This window comes from Lonchura striata, chromosome Z (assembly GCF_050655825.1).
Source record: "Lonchura striata isolate lonStrDom1 chromosome Z, ASM5065582v1, whole genome shotgun sequence".
Taxonomy (NCBI): domain Eukaryota; kingdom Metazoa; phylum Chordata; class Aves; order Passeriformes; family Estrildidae; genus Lonchura; species Lonchura striata.
The window spans coordinates 29,886,155-29,903,604 of record NC_140740.1 but is presented as its reverse complement, the minus strand read 5'-3'; the positions used below and the strand labels follow the sequence as shown (position 1 = coordinate 29,903,604).

The 17,450-nt window shown below is 41.5% G+C and overlaps 1 protein-coding gene across 4 annotated transcripts in view; it reads right to left on the bottom strand.

The window, feature by feature from the left end:
• The window catches only part of LVRN (laeverin), an 83,377-nt gene that overhangs the window by 32,180 nt on the left and 33,747 nt on the right, over positions 1 to 17,450 (bottom strand). For 2 of the 4 annotated variants that reach the window (XR_014951255.1, XM_077790376.2), the window contains exons 1-6: positions 14,324 to 14,931; positions 9,105 to 9,247; positions 7,769 to 7,908; positions 5,527 to 5,653; positions 3,217 to 3,371; positions 1,737 to 1,850 (exon numbers count right to left, since the gene is read on the bottom strand). Coding sequence is in view for 3 of the 4 variants with exons in the window: in XM_077790376.2 (XP_077646502.1) it covers positions 1,737 to 1,850; positions 3,217 to 3,371; positions 5,527 to 5,653; positions 7,769 to 7,908; positions 9,105 to 9,247; positions 14,324 to 14,916 (1,272 nt within the window). In the remaining variant the exon portion in view is untranslated. Of the gene's footprint in view, positions 1 to 1,736; positions 1,851 to 3,216; positions 3,372 to 5,526; positions 5,654 to 7,768; positions 7,909 to 9,104; positions 9,248 to 14,323; positions 14,932 to 17,450 lie in introns of those variants that run through there. The other 2 variants (XM_085566619.1, XM_085566620.1) reach the window with 1 other exon arrangement.

The window sequence follows — 17,450 nt, the reverse complement described above, 5'->3', positions numbered from 1 at the left end:
CCTAAATTCCCCATTTCTTTTGCTGCAACCCTGAGCAATAACCTAAAACCTAAGCTACTGAAGGTACCAGGGTTTAGCAATGTGGCATTGCTGCTGTCACCCCATGAGAAATAGGGAAGGAAAGTGTCTCCTCAGAAAATGTCTCCTGAGTAATTGTCACCTACCACAGTCAACAGCACAGAGAAGGGAGTGGAGCACCTCTCCTCTAAGAACAGGCTAAGTGAGCTGGAACTGCTCAGTCTGAGGAAGAGAGGGCTCAGAGGGATCTTGCCAGTGTATGCACCTGAAGGGAAGCTGAGCAGAGGACAGAGAAGGCTTTTCCAGTGGTGCCCAGTGACAGGACCAGAGGCAATGGGCACACACTGAAACACAGGAGGTTCTCTCTGAACACCAGGAACAGCTTTTTCACTGTGAAGGTGACTGAGCATTTCCACAGGTTGCCCCGAGAGGTTATGAAACCTCCATCCTTGGAGACATTCAAAAGCTGTCTGGGCAGTCTTGGGCACTTGGATCTTGTGTGGCCCTGCTTGTTGAGGGAGGCTGGACAAGATTACCTCCACATGTGCCTTCTAACCTCAGCCATTCTGTGACTCTGTGAACATTTACGACTCACAAAACTTTGCAAGAAAGGCCTATATTCTTACACTTAAGTGATTTAGTCTACTTTCCCAAAGCATATTACCTAACTGCAATGTATCAAACAGAACAATTGCCCAGTGTTAATATTTACTTTATGGACATAAATTACAACTGCTGATTTCAGAAAGGCAAGCTTCTAAATTAAATGTTTTAATTAAAAAGAAGTCAATAATTTATTTCCAATTTAAAATTTGGAACCTTTACACTTTTTAGTGGTATTAAGACACTTTATTGCAAAGAATAAAGTGAGCTGTTGTTGAAATTAAAAAAAGAAGATAGGCATATCCTGTAACCTAGAAATCCTCCTGACAGAAATTGTTTTGCATGCCTTTATTTGTTTCTAATCAAACATGTAATTAAGAGCTTTGGTGAATGCAAAAAGGAAATTAACAAAAGGTGTTTCAACTTAGCCAAATAAAAAGCACCCTGGAGCAACTGCCCAGATTTAAGGCCCTTTCTTCCTTCAGAAGCTAATGGCACCATGAACAGACATTTAATTGCATGGAGAAGTGCACCTCATCTCATGACTGCAATTACCAGCCCCTATCCATCTGTCTCTCAGTTTAACAGTGGACAGAGTCTTCTAATATGCCATGGGATTTATACTTATTCCCATTTGGGCAGAATGGGAAGGAATTTTACCCTGCTGTTGGATTAGCTACGTGAACTGTATTGATCTTATCTACAACCAGACATCCAGGGACGCAGTGGAGTAAGCAGACTCAAAATGACCTGGCCTAATCTCTGCCTGGTAAAGATACCTGAGGACTGGGATAATTAGAAAAGAGTGTGGCAGGTGAGGAGGAAAACCATCAGCTACAAAAGGATCCAGGAGAGAAATCTGGGTTTGCTACATGACAGATCTAGGGCCAAACACCCACTCCTTGCTACTGCAGAACCCCAGCTGTCCACCTGTTCTCTGCACCAGCTGTAGAGGGCTGGATATGATCACGGTGCCCCCACAGATGGAGACCTACAGGGATAGAAGCAAGACCTACTGGTCTTTCCCCAAGGAGTGAAGTTTATAATAGCACTGTTCAATTAAATCCCATCTCCCACACCTTTCTTACGTGATGGAACTTTGCATAGGCACTTACCAGGGAAAGCTTGGGTTCAACAAAGGTAGCTCCCAGGTACTCAAAATAAGTTGCCAGGCCCTCATTAAGCCACAAATCATTCCACCAGTTCATTGTAACCAGATTTCCAAACCACTTAAATTAAAAGATAAAACATCTCAAAATCTCCTTGGAGTGCTGTTTTCCAGTTTTTGCAGGTTAAACAGCTTTTTCTGGTTAAACACACATAAACAGGCTGATGAAGTAAATTTATTTAATGTCTACATGTAAATTGAATAAAATGATGAACATTCCTTCAGGTAGTGAAAATTCAGTAGAAAAAGATGTACTTTAGAAAAAGTCAAGAGGTTCAGAGCAGTAATTTTTAAATTGCTTAATTTACAATTTCATACCATGAGGATCAATCTCAGTGCATTATGTAATTCATAAAGAATATTTCATTTTAAAGACTTCTCACTATAAGTTAAATTTCTAAAATATCATACCAGGCTATTATTAAAAGTAGGGCATTTATCAAACAATTACAAAATCATCTTTCCATGCTCTTAACAAAGAGAAATTGTCAAAGGAATGATACACAAAACTGGGGAAATAACCATTTCCAAAACCAGCAAACCCCTCTCAGGCCAAGTACAAATCTTCTGAAACAGCTGCTGTGTACTCATATCTGGCATTTAATACTTAACAAAAAACTGATCCTTTCTGGATTTACATTTTATTTTCTAATTGTTAAAAAACAGAACTACAAGTTTATTGTATTATTTCTTTGGCCTCAGTAAAAACACTCTGCTCATCTGAACGTATGCAAAGGTACAGACCTTGTCAGAAAGGCATAAAAGTGCACTAGCCAAGTTAAGCTTTTTTTGCTGATTTTACTGACTAAGTGTAAATAATTGTTGCTCTGTCAAATAACAGGAAATTAAACATTGTCAATAAGGAAGTGCAATTGTATTATCATTGCAAATAAAGTAAGAAAGAATTCATAAATCTCTATGAAATCTGGGCAAAGATCCAGGCCAAAGTATTTTTACATTAGTTTTGTTCTATTTTACTATGGGCTGTGTCTTACAGAAAAACAAATACCCTTTGCAATATGTACATGCACTGCCACTATAAAAGAATACTGATAAACTCAGTATGAGTGTCCTAACAAAATGGTAAGTTCATTGTATGGAGAGTACTGTCATCCCTACATCCCTAGTGTCCTTCTCTCATGTCATTCAAATACTGTGTAAGAAAAAAAAAGTATCTCATTAACAGTTTTGCATCAATGAGTCTTGTACAATCAGTCTGTAAGATGAGAGAACCTACTTTTAACATTGCTTTATCAGCAGAACATATGATCAAATAGGCTTTCAGTTCTCTGGTGCTCATATACACTCTCTACTGCTAAGTGATTATTTTGCTTCTATTAATCAATAACTGCATCATCAGCAAACTGTGAGGAAAAAATGTCACAGGCAAATAATGTAAATACATGTATAGAATTTTTACCACATGCCTGGTGTCCTAGTTCATGTGACACAATTAAGGCAATCATTGCCTTCCTGCTTGTGAATTCATCACTTGGGAGGTTCATCAACGATGCTTCTTGGAAAATCATTAGCCCCCAGTTTTCCATACCACCTGCTCCAAAATCAGGCAGTGCGACCAGATCTAAATTGATTCAAACAGACACACACACAAAAAAGTGTTATCTTAAACATTTTCATAAATAAAGTGCTCACAATGTTAATGCTCACACTGGATCAGCACCCCACTGAAGGATAATACATGGTAGTGCTTCTTTGTGGCATTACAGCAAAACTTGCATATGATCACTGAAATTTCTTCTTGTCATGCTTTTCACCTACGATGCCATTCTTTCAGGAAGCCACATAATTAATTCCCACAAAGCCCAGATCTGTACTGTATTTTCTACCTACAAATGTTCTAAATGAAAATTGTGGTTAGAAGAGAATATATGTTCATTGCTGTCAGAACTCTTTCTCTGGGTGTTTCTCCTGTGTTTGGGTAGGATAATAATTACCTTTTTTTCAGCCTAGCAACTGATAAAAAAAAGTCTTGCTCTTTGAGCTGTGTGAGAAGAGGTATCTTTTACACTCTTGTTTGAAAGGTGCCTTAGAAACATCATCTCTTTATGTACACAGCAAGATTGTCACCTCTGTACTGCCCTTTCTGCCTTAAGTACAGGGATTACTTTTCAAATGTGAGAGCCAGACAAAACAATTAGGGTCTCAAGGAAACACATACTGTTTAAACCCAGCAGCAAAAATCAAAATTTGGAAAAGGTTACAAAGCATTTAGAGGCAGCTGACCACAAGAAAGCTGCTGTCAAAAAGTAAGGCAATTAATGCAAGCATGGTGCTGAATCCCATTACAAGTAGACTGCATCTCAATTGGGATTATTGCCTCCATTTTACAGCAAAAGTATTTCACTTTTGGAGAGACAGCCCTTATCCAGCCTTGGGGCAGGAGATCTCACTTACAATGGCATTAAAATCAGGTGTACAGAAACCCTTGAAGACCCCTGTATTTAAATGTGCTCCTTCTTAATTTCACATTTGGAGTTTGCAATAGAAATCTCTTGCATTTACAAGGAGGCAGATTGGTCTAATTTTACTATTTTTTAAGTGAAACTTCAAAGAAAGACACTGGGAAATCCAGTGGATATTGCATGGCATTACAGTGGAGATTGTAATGGTATTACAGCCCTCTCTGAAACTGAAATCCTGCCTAGCAGGAAGTCTACAATACTGTTTCTCTACTTCTGTTGTGTAATAGTTTTATGCTAATTAATTAATGTATCGACATTGCTGCTAAACACAAGAACGCAAGCATGAAACAGAAGAATCTATAGCCCTTGACTAGCTTGTAAGATTACTAAAACAAGAAAATTAGAAGAGTGTAGACTGCATATATTGCATTTTCCAAAGGAAGTATAGTGCTTAATTCTACAAGTCATTAGAAATATACCGAGATAAAAAAATTCACACATAATAAAATTTATTTCTTTCAAGTGCCAAACTACAGATTTGACAAATAACAAACTATCCAGTCAAGAAAAGAGGGAAATTCCTTTCCCCCAGTCCTGCAATGTTCTAAAATAATTGGTAGGCTGAGAAGTAATTTTAGATAAGAACTGTTTACTGTCTTCTCAATATTCTACCCATTTTCCCATAATATTAATGCTGAAACCCTTGAGAATCCAAGCACAAGTAGCAAACAAACAGCACAGTGAAACTACATGGTGTCATCATTTTTTTTTTGACTGAAGTTTGACTGAACCAACTTACCCAATGTCCATTTGAAGTAGAGACAATGTTTTCCTGCAGGGCAATCCTCCCTGTTTTTCTGGGGAGGAATGTGTAGGAACACCCAAGACAAGACCAGAAGATACTGAAGAAAGCAAGGAATGCTTTGTGGCGACATAGGCTGCATATAGGCAGTGTGGATTTACTTAAAGGACATAGAAACTACAACACCCTTGCATTTTGTGATCTGTGATCCCAAAGACAGCCCATGTGACTGAACTACACCTTTCAACCCACTTTGTTGTACAACCTGCCCCTTTTATTAGGAAAATTGTCTTTAAAAGAATAAGTGGAATGCAAAGATAAGAATGTTGAGTTATAGGTTAGCAAAAGCCATGAGACAGAAAGGAGAATCCAGTGATTTAAAGTTTAGGGGGTTTATTCCACGAATGTGGTACACTGTAAAAGGAGAACCCTGAAAAAAAACCCATAGCTTCTGTGAGCATTCCACCATCAGCAGCCATTTCTGATCCATTCCAGAAAATAAGGCATCTCACCTGTCTTTGGCAGAGGGTAGCTGACATTAAGTATGTCTTCCAGAAATGAAAATATTGGGCCTGTGATATTTAAAGCATAGTCAACATACCCATTTTTAACTGCCTCCTTCCGGGCCCAAATACGTATCTGAAATAAAACAAGGAAGAATTATTTTAAACAATCCTTACATTTCATTTTCTTTGCTTCTCTTCTGTGAGTCATTGTTGAAATGAAAAATGCTGTCTGTCCACTCCAGACCATGCAATGAAGTTTTTAATTTAAAAAAGTCCAACTGAAGTTTTACTGGACTTAACACAATGCAGCACAGACACTGATCCTGCTAAAATCTAGCAGAGTTCCAGTACTTCAAAAGGACAAAGATTTGAATACAACTATACACTGCAGGAACAAATGAAATCATAGATTTTATTTTCTTAAGTGAAAAACACTGCAAAACTATTTAGAATTACACACTTAAAGCAATGTATTCCAGTGAGTGTGTCTGGGCAACAAGCTTGTGTTTAGCCCACCTGAAGAGAGAGAAATAGATGTCCAGAGAGTGTTTGCAGTCCTAACATGCACATGTTCTCTCCTCCTGAACTTTCTCTGAGACCACTAGCCTCCCCTCTGCGGGAAAGAACAGGTGACATCTGAAGACATGACATCTGTACCTCTGAGTAATGAAGACCACAGCAGGAAAAAATCTTTCCCCTCCTGTGCCCATTAACTTTGTACCGTTGCTGAAGAGAGCAGCTGCTTGCGCAAAAGTGATGGAATAGCCTGAGAAAAGGTTTATATCTCCATCATGTATCTCTGAACAAGAGACACTCTGCCAGGTGCCCAGCAGGTCAAAATCATCACATTTCTTGCATCTAAATGCAACACATGATCTCACAAGGAGCTGCACAGCCAAACTCTAAAAGCATAACTGGGAAGCATTAGGATTTAATTCACAATGGGAAAAAAAAAACAAAACATATTCAGTCAAGAGAGGCCCTCTTCTCCACCAAGGCTTCAGAAAAGATTCAAAGACCTGATCACTTAATTTTGCAAAACCTAAACACAACTAGCATCTTAAAATCCTAATCCTAGTATGAGCTTTGAGTGTTTCAGGTTACCAGAAACATCAAAACAGGCACAATAAACATGGTCACACAAATAGTGTGGAGGCAAAAACTGAGCATCTCTGTCCAAAACCAAGGGGTGAAATACCCTCTCCACTCAATCTCACAGAACACAGGCAGTGCCTTTTCCCTTTGAAAAACAGCTCATTTGAATACTCTGCTTTGTTGATTCCTCAGTCTAAGAACTCAGTCCAAGAACTAGGCCCAAGAAAAAGCCACCACAGCCATAGCTGTAAGTACCCAACAAGTTCAACACAGGAGATGGCAGGTCTCACATGCCATATCCAATCTTCCCTTTAAAAAAGACTGTGCTCCTTAGACAATCTCTGCAGTGTCCATTTACATTGTCCCACCTTTCCCCAGTAGGATGAGAGTGAACGAACCATGAAGTGCTCTCATTTAATAAGGAGATAAAGTAAATCCTATCTTTAATAGCTTTATGCTTGAACTTACTACTTATTTTGGAAAAACTTGATTCATCTTTTCCCTGTTGATTTTGAATGAAAGAAAAGAAGTGAAGCAACTGCTGCCCATGCAGTACATTTTTTCACAGCTCCTCTCAACAAGCCTTGGCTGTTTTAATCTTAAGAAAAAAGGTGCATACTCACAGATGAAGAAACTTCAGACCCAAAACAGTCACTTTTGTAGGCTAAAAAGTGCATACTGTGGAATAGAAGGTTAATATACTAGTATACAAAATGTTTGGAGCACAGTGTTACGCCTACTGATGTCGCCATGTGGCTCCTCAATGGACCTTGAGGAACAAGGCACATCAGTGGTTAGTCACAGCAGTGGAAATGGGTATGTTTTACAACTAAGACACCTAAGAAAGTAAGAAGATCATGAATTATAACCAGTACTTTCTGCAGAGTAGCTTCTCCTAGATTTTAACATACATAGGCCATACCTACTTGCGCAGTTGTATGAAACGAACAGGACAACACAATAACTAATTGTTCCAAAGGAAAGCTTTCTGCAGAAATATCTATGGAACAAATGTTAGCAGTTTTGCTACATAAGTAGATAGTTTGGAAATGTTACACAGTTAATGTCTGTGATGTCTTCAAACCACACAAGGCACCAGAGGGCCAACTTCTGTGGTAAATTTCTATTATGTGTTAGACAGCCTCATATATACCTCATTTCCCCGCTCAGTTCTGGTGACATAATCGAAATCACAAATCACAAAAGCAGTCAAGTAAGTTGACATTTTCAGTGAAGTGTTAAATGTGGTAACTCTCCACAGGCTTCCATTTTCATCCTTCACTTCAGATACATCTAGGAAAAAAGCCAAAGAAATACTCAAACCAAAGTTCTTCCATAATAAACAAGGAATTTTGTGTTTTCTGCATGTTTATTTTTTACCCCCTTCTTCAATATGGTGTATTCCTACACTAACTCATGTTTCTGGGAGAAGGAAAGGAGCCAGACTTGTTGCTACTGACATGTACCAGAGCTGCGACCTTCCATGCAAGGAGCAAATATTCACTCTTTGGCTTCCTGACTAAAGTCTTGGAAGGGTATCAAACTCCATCAGTTTTAAGCTGTGGGCAAGCTGAGGGCAATTTATCCCATGCTACCTATCTAAAACATACAACCTGTTATGACCAAAATACTGGTCAGGTCTGCCTAAGAATTAAATACTTAATCAGATACCTTCCCTCGAAGTAAGAAGGACATAGGCAAGATTCTTTGGAGTAGAAAATGCTTCCAATGATTGTCACAGCAATCCCACCTATTATAATTCCTAAGTTATTTAGTTTCTATGCAAATATCATGAAACTTAATCTTATGACTGAAAATTATTTAGTTGAAAAATAAAGACTAATGGCATTGAACTGCAAAAAAAGAGTTTTTAAGAAGGAGGCAAGAGACCCAACAGTTCCTCTAGGAATACTAATTTAGAAAATTTGTTTGGAATCTTATACTCCACAGACATCCCAGTTGAGATCCCAGCAAGGGACAGAAGGAACATCTCCAGAGCCTTATAGTCCTTGTTTCTATTCTGCACATACACAGGAGGCTGGAATGTCTCTGCCTGGAAAAAATATTTTTGTTTGTTATAAACATCTTAACATCTATTGAGAATTAAAGGAATCCCTTGATGTCACAAATACATACTTTGCATTCCTGGAGACACCATTTTGCTTGAAAATTACATCACACAATATGACAGACACACTAACGAAGCAGTAAATATCAGACGTCAAACTCTGTGCAGCCTCCAGCAGGCAGAGGAGAGCACACCACAAGTGATAAAATTGTTTAACGGAATGGTTACCATCAGAGAATTATGAATAACAGTGCCCAGATTTTTAAGCTCATAGGCATAGATTTTCTGTGCCTTTTGAAGACATTAGCAAATAGACAACAGAACACTTTTTTGGTGACATAAACTTCTCAGGTGAATTGCACCCTTTTTGAAAGTAACGTAGCGGGAGAAAAAGACATACATAAAGTTGTTGTTTACCTACCAATAGCAGGCATGTTGGAAAGAGCCACATAGCTTGGGTCATGGATAATTTTGATATTAAATGTAGCCTTCATGGCAGGTTCATCAAAACATGGGTAAACTCTCCTGGCATACGTTGGTTCCATTTGGGAGGCAATGAGCATTCTGTATTAAAAATGCAAATAAGATTAATTCAGTATGCCATAGCTGATTAAAATGCATATATAACACATAGAGACAACAAATCAGAAAAAGCAGCAAGTGAAGCACATGGATATGCAGATTTGGAAAAGATTCAGCTATTATTTAAAGTCATTACTAAATCCCCATACCCAATGGCCAGTTCAGTTTGAATGTTTGTAGAGAAAAGCAATTTTTTAAAATTGCATTTGGGTTTTTTCCTTGCAAGCATTTCCCAGATTAAATATTTGAGCATTTCTGTTAGTTTGCTAAAACAGAGTCAATTAAAGCTTTCCATACAGCAGACTGTATCTCTTTATGTTCTTCCCGCTAATGCATGCATTTTTATTATTAAACACACATTTTTATAAAACATAGTGATAAATGTTAACTACCTGCACATGCATGCACTTGCACAACTCTGACAAATGCCACTGAGAAGCTCCCTTGTGAATACAGCACCAGTGCTGTCCCACTGACCAGCAAGCCCAGAATAATATTATAAAAGCTCCTTTATGCTAAGGAGCTACACCTCACTTGAGGCAGATCTCTGTGGCACACTGTGACAGATGCACTCCTCCTGCATGAATCAAGTGAGCTTCGCTGCACTCAGATCCTCAGCAAGTAGGTCTAATCAAGGTTAATCCTACTGTGTGAGGTTGTCAGTGAGAATTCAGCAACAAACTAAAACTGGACACTGGACTAGACTGGTAAATGGTAGGAACTGCATTAATAGCAGAAAAACTGACTACAAATCAATCGCTTTGCACCATACTATGTGTAGCTATCAGTCTGCTGAGCTCTGCCTCCACAACACCTGGCTGCAGGGCAGCAATCTCCCCTCAAGGGGGTATACCTCTCAAGGTTACCCTTGAAGTCGTAAGACTACCTGGTGCCAGACATGGAAGAGCTGGGGACATTTTCTGCCTTCATGCAGAAAAGATTTTTTATAGGGAACTTAGTTAATAATCGTTGTACGCCATCACAACTTTAAGTGTAGAGCATTGACTTCTAATCCATCCATACTTACTAAATACTAAAATATCTGTTTGTACTTAATACTTATTAATTGTTAAATATTAAAACCTGAAATAACTGTTGGAGATATCTCTGACTCTTCTGCAACACACACTTGCTGAAAGTAAAAGATAAATCAATGTATTGTGGCAGAACTCTCAACAAGCTGTACGTCTGAGCTGTTCACATGAGGGCAATTCATACCAAGAATTAGAAAAAATACACATGCAAGGGTGTTCAAAGCTCCAGATCTGTCAGCCAAGGAGTACCAGCAGCTGGGCATACAAGAACAGAATGATCTCCTGCTTCTGTGACCTCACTACTACAGGGCAAATATTTTTCTGTTGTAGTTGAGGTGCTCTCCAGCAGTTTATTCACACCAAGGTCAAAAATGTTTATTGTTAGCACTGAGGCATCCCAAATGAGCTGGGAGCCATCGGGACAGCACCCATATGTAAGTGGGTAATGACTCAGATCTGCACTATATTCTAGTAATTGGTGCAGAAGCAACTAATAAAAAATCAGTGCAAATACTGCGTTCAGTTACATTTTGGAATGCCTGTTTAGCCCTATCCAGTCAAGTATTTTATGCACAGGACGCATGCATAGTGGTTTCCAAGAAAAATTCCAAAAGGATTTTGAAATACTGATGCAAACAGCGACATGCATAAAGCCTGCACTTCATAGTAAAGCCTATGGGATCCTTTAACCCTGAAGTAGCACACATGAGCTCATTTATGGTAGTGCAAGAAGATCTCTGTGCAGAACAATGAACAACAAAACCCCTGCATTGTGTATGTTTGAGCCACCAGCACTAGAAAAGAAGAGCAAAACTGGTTTCTGTATCTTTCTGCCTACCACATCATGATATGGACTACCACAGCTACATGCAGAATACTGATTCCCCATTTCCAGAGGAAACCCTTCAAACATTTAAAGCTCGAGAAGTGTGAGCTTCTTCCCTTTTCACTTCCTTTGATCCTGCAAGCACTGCAGATATGGGCTACCCTTTATCCATAGTGAGTGCTCCCATTTTTCAGTGTTTTCTTTTGTGTATAAGACATGATCAGGAGGGTAGTAGGAATTGTCAGCATCGGTAAAAACACATAGAGTCAAACTGATAACAAAAAATTTCTGTGTTGAATATTCAGTGAAGTTGTAGCCTTGATTTATTCTTTTTTCACAGAGGTAAGGCTAAGACTTCTGAAAATAGCTGTCACTCCAAACAGCTTTCTAACTCAGACCAACAACAGTGGGGTTAGCTGACCAAGAAATATGCCCAATAAAAAAGAAAGTTCAGATGGAACAAACATTTCAGGGACTTCACTTCTCAAAGCTTGCCTTGCTCAGACTCTTCTGAAATTAGAGATCCTCAGCAGTTCCTCAAGCAGAAATCACAAAAGCCACTAAGGCTTCTAGCACATGCCAGAAATACAGGACTGCATGACCATAGACAGAGGTCACATTTTCTATTACAGCTGTTGGTTTCAGTCAGGTGCTGAACTCAGAAAGCCTTTGCAGGACCCAAGGGTCTGCTGAAGACTGGTACAAGTCACTTTAGAAAAATTACAGGACAGTCTGCTGGAAGTGTGAGTTTCCTTGCAGAACAGTAACTGGCTTTGTACTGACAGCTGAAGGGCACTGAAAGATTTTTATCACTCCTCATCTATGTAATCCATTAGGATCAAACTTCTTCTGTCATTAATACCTTGACAGACCTTACAAATCACTCAAAACGTATCTCTTCCAAGCAAAACCCCTTCAGTGTTTTTGGAACACATCAGGTTAGGAAATGGCTGGTAAAGTGATGACCTAAGTCTTAGTGAAGGAAAAATAACTATTTTACATATAGTTATATAATATAGTTTTATATATATAATATATATAATAGTTGCATATACTATTGCATACCTTCAATTCAGAGGAAACCTTTTTTAAAGACAAATAAAAAATACGCAAAATCATTCAATAATATCTGTAATTAGGAACAAATAAATACCAAATATCAGTTATCGGGAACAAATAAAAAAACAGTACATTACATCTACACTCAGTGGATTTTCTTTGATTTATTCCATTGTCTAAATACCACGGTCATCTTTTTAGCCAGACTTTCTGGTTAAAAAGTGGTGAGCTTTATGATGAGCTAGGAATGAAAAGGAGCATTTGTCATAAACCCTCTAAACACCTGGAAACTTAATTATACACATTATTTGAATAATTTAAAACTTTTTTCTTATTTTCTAATGTTCCAGCAAGGCTAATAACAACTTTTTTTTTTCCAGATACTCTGAATTATGTACAGCCTGAATAAAAAAGAATCAGCATCTAATTCAGTATTTCTTATGTTGCCTGATATCAAAAGAGAAAAGCTCTTGCAACAGTATTAAAACTGTAAGATAAAAAAGCAGTTATTTATTGGAAGCTTCCAGGTGCCTCCACATTTATGGTCTGTGGGCTTGCCAGTTTCAAATTTCTACAACTTTTATAAGTTTAACAATTTATCATATTTGTTATCATATAATATGGACATAACAAACATTGTCCAATGAGAAGACCAGTTGGAAAGGTAATTTTTCCCATAGGTACTTTCCCATTGGAGTTGGTCCAGGGCTTCTTTGGCCCACTTCTTGTTATGTCTTCTCAGATTCTGACTGGAAAAAAAATGTTTTTCTTGTAGGTCCTCTGCTTGAAAATAAGACTAAACAGCATTTCAGGAATGTGTTGGAAAGTTAGCTTATTCCTCTAAAATGTAAGAGAAAGAGCAGAAAAATACCAGGATCTGAGTAATCACATATAAATGGTCCAAAAAGCTGCAAATATATAAAAAATACTTAAACCCCAAAAATCTTTAGGCATCACTCAGATAGGACTTCATTGAATTTATACCACATTAGAGAGTACAGTGGCACAGAATTAAGTTATTAAGTAATTAAGTACTTATTCCTTTCTAATTTGGATATTTATAAAACTATGTAAATAAAAAAATTCTATATTTTTCTTAGCTTGCAGGAATAATCCTGTGAACAACAATCAGTGAATGAAGAACCAGCAATTAAATAAAAACAGAATGTGCTTCCCAAAATACTTATAGTCATATTGCACTTTTCTCTAAGGCTTAACAAATTATCATTTTTTCCTTGAAAAAGAAAAAGAAAAAAAATAAACAATAAAAATAAATAAAAAAGGAAAAAGGAAAAGGAAAAGGAAAAGGAAAAGGAAAAGGAAAAGGAAAAGGAAAAGGAAAAGGAAAAGGAAAAGGAAAAGGAAAAGGAAAAGGAAAAGGAAAAGGAAAAGGATTGTTTTGAGGGTGAAAATTATTTAGATGATTGACTAGTTGATAAGTGGACACTGTTCCAGCATTGACTTTGGAGTTCAAAAGAGAAGAAAAGCATCCTGATAGCACCCACAATGCAAGTCACGGATTGTCTGATAACAGCTGAACAAGTTCATGTGCCATTAGCACCTACAAGGAAGGCACAGCTGTTTAAAGCATCCATCCTACTCCGCCATGCTTCTGAAATTGCATGTGGACAGCGTCTCTAAACTCCTGCCCAAATCCCGGGTTCACCACAGACAGAGGTTGAGGAGGTGGGGAGTTGTCAGTGTTACACGGACATGTGTGGGGCCGGATAAAGATTCTGAGACGGGTTCCATCTCCCAGGCACTGGGCACGGATAGCGTCTGACCCCCTCGCTGCAGTCAAAGGCACTGAGAGGCCAGAAGTTGTCCAGCCCGTGTTGCAGGTCAAGTCACCTGCCGACGGAGAGCCAGGGCAGTCTGGCCGATGCTCTCCGGAGCGCGGAGCAGCCGGCCTGGGCACAGCCCGAAGCTGTGGAGCCCGCGATGCGCTCCCGGGGAGGTGCTCACACAGCGCGGAGCAGTCAGTCCCCTCTCCCGCGCCCGACAGCGAGCAGCTCCGCCCGGCGCGGTGCCAGCTCCCGCAGCCTCCCGGCACGGGCGACCCCGACCGCGGCCGTAGCACCCCCGCTGCCGTCGGCGCAGGGGCTCGGGGTTCCCGCAGCGGCCGCCGCCGCCGCCTACCTGTTCTGCCCCTGGTCGGTGTAGCGGGTGAGAAAGAGCCCGTCGAGGTCCTCCTCCAGCCGGCCCTGGAAGCCCAGCTGCAGCACGTAGCTGTGCCCGGCGCGGAGCCGGCCGCGGAGCTCCAGCACCGCCACCTCGCCCGCCTCCTCCTGCCGCAGCCCCGCCACCTCCACGGCGGCGCCCGGCTCGGACCGGGGCCCGCGCACGGCGGCGGCCCCGCGGCTCCGCAGCCCGGCGCTGTGCAGCACCGCCGTGTCCGTGTCCTGGAGGCAGCGCACCGTGATGTTCACCTGCCCGGTGAAGGCGAAAGGCCCCGCCTGACCCGGGCGCACTCGCGGCCACAGCTCCAAGTCGTAGTGGAGCGGCAGGAGGTGGCGGGGCAGGCGGCGAACGGAGCTGGCAGCAGGAGCGGGCGGCGGAGGGGCGGCGGGGCCGGGGGCGCGGGGCGAGGGCGGCGGCGGCGCCGCCTCCTGCCGGCAGCGCCCGTAGAGAGCGGCGAGCGCCAGGAGCGAGGCCAGCAGCGCCAGCAGCAGCGCGGCCCCCACGGCCGCCGCCCGCCGCCCCACGTAGAGTCCCCCGCCGCGGGTCCCCATCCCCGCCGCTCTGCGCCCCGACGGCCGCGGCCCTGCTACTTACGGGGCGGGGGAGTGAGCGCGCCCGAGGGCGGGACGGGCCGCGCCAGGGGAGTCGGGTTCCCCCCCGTCCCGGGGAAGCCTCTCCGCCAAGGGCTGCTCCGGCGGCGGCCCGGGGACACCGGCCCCGTGCGGGCAGCGGCGACGCGGCAGCCTTAGGGGGGGTAGGCTGCCGGCTGCCCCCGTCCCGTCCGCCTCAGCAGCCTGCGGGGTAAACGCCTCGCAGGGCCGTGCAGGTGGCGGGGGAGAGCCGGAGATGCTGGATGCCGAGGAACCCCGGGATGAGGGGATTGCCCGGGCGGACGGAACGGCCCCGCGGTGGTCCCGGCCGTGTCTCAGCTCAGGGCGGCGGCTCGAGGCTGCAGAAAGCTCTGGTCCGGAGGCGACCGTCGGGTCGGTGAGGGGGGCTCCCCACGTACCGGCCGGGAAAAAACAAACAAACAAACAAACAAAAAAACAAAAACCAAAAAAAAAAAAAAAAAAACACAAAAAACCCCAAAAACAACCAACCAAACAAAACCAAAACCACACAAATATTCCTACATTGTCTACCACTGTGGCAGGAGAAAAGATGAGAAAATGGTGTGGTCACTGAGGAGTGAGCATTGTCTGTTCTCAAGGGAAATCTACATGTTAGGTGATCAATTCTAAAAATTCTTTGTACATAAATCTTTGTACATAAATGTGCAACCGAAGTGAGTTTTCAATAAATAGCTTAGAGTCTCATTCCCTATAGTTCAGTTGAGGCTATAAACATCACTGTGTTATACATACATAGTTAACCCCATTACAATCAGTAGTATTAATCCCATATTCACATTTAAACAGATACTTAATGGGTTTGCCAGTTGAGACCAGATTGCCAGCAAGAAAAAATGAAACCTTGTAAAATTGTGTTTTTTCTCAGATGCAGCTCCTTTTTTAAATCACGATGAGCCATGCATTAACAGGAGCAGAAGCCAGGTACACTGGATCTTGGACGCCATTGCCTTGGGCCCATTGTAAATAGGATTATAAGCAGGGTTTCCCTCTCCTTTTTTTTCCCTTTTTTTTTTTTTCCCCTTTTAATTTACTTTCAACCAACACACACCCCCCACATTGTCTTGAATCCAAGAGAATTTCCTGAGGCCTGTAGTCTGCACCTTCAACAGAGCCACCTTCAACACCAAATATCTCTGAAAAATTGAGGCATTGGATTAGGTATTACAGCCTGTTTGGTCACCAGAGCTAAAGAAAATTCACCTCAATAAGCTCACCCTAAAGGTTGTATCTCCTGCAGATTTTGTTATTACTTAAGAGAAATAACTTTTCCTGTTGTCCTATATAGAATACAGGTATTGCTTTCCTCATGCTGGGTACAGCTGGGCTGGCCGCTCCAGGTCTAGGGAACAGCTCTGAGCCCCTGTGCTGTGAAAATTTCACATTCTAGCAGAAGACTGTAATCCATTGTCCTGTCACTTGAGGAGTGGGGGAATACCTTCTGACAACCTGTTCCACTGCTTGCATCTTTCCTACTCTTCTTGCCTCATCTGCTACCTCTTCCAATGCCTTTGCTGCTGTTGCCCATTAGGTTCACAACACGTTGTCTTCTGGTGCTGGCTCACCCATCTTCCCTTTCTTTTTTCACACAGCTTGACTAACATGTTTCTGTTTCCATGCTTCTTTTCTCATTTGTTTTTCATTTACCCCAGTCCTCACCACCTACACTCTGGGACTTTTTCTGTTTCCCTGGTACAGGCCTTTGCACTCTTTCCACTTAACCCTTCATCCTTGCTCATCCTTGCACATGCCTCACCTAACTTTACTCTTCATCTTACACATCAGCAGACTCTCCCTTTCCTCCTAGCATATTTTGCAACATCCATAATATTGATCTCCTATTAAGACTTTGCAATAACCTCCAACTCCTTGGAGGTTGCTGGACCTGCAGCCCTGAACTAACTGCTGTCCAACAAGTATGACCTTCTGTGTGTCACTTAAATATTTCTCAGAAAACGTATTCAGGTTTTAGGAAAGTCTCTTTTCCTTCTTGTTGACATTGTAAGCTTGGGAAACAGTTTATTTTGCCAGTACAAAGAGGTGGTCCATCCCACAGAAGAAGCATTGACACACTAGGGAGATGAGGTAAGAAGAATGTGGTCCTAGAAAGATCAGAATAGACAAGATAGCACTGCAGAGAAGGACATGATGGGAAGAAGAGCACAGATATTTTAGAAAATTAAGGAGGATTTCCATGTCCTGTTTTCCAAACTTTGTATTCATTCTCAACACTGTTCAGTAAAGCCATTCTCATCTACTCAACTCCCCAAACAATGCACAAACAGAATTAAAGCTGTGACATTTCATTCTACATATGTGAAAAGGGACAGAACTTCTCAGTTCTGAGAAATTCTCAACACATGGGAAGGTTGTCCTTATTAACAGTGCGGGATATGTTTAAAAGTTTACAGTTCATGTCGGTAAAACACTTTATTTTCTCATGTTTTCCATGGAGA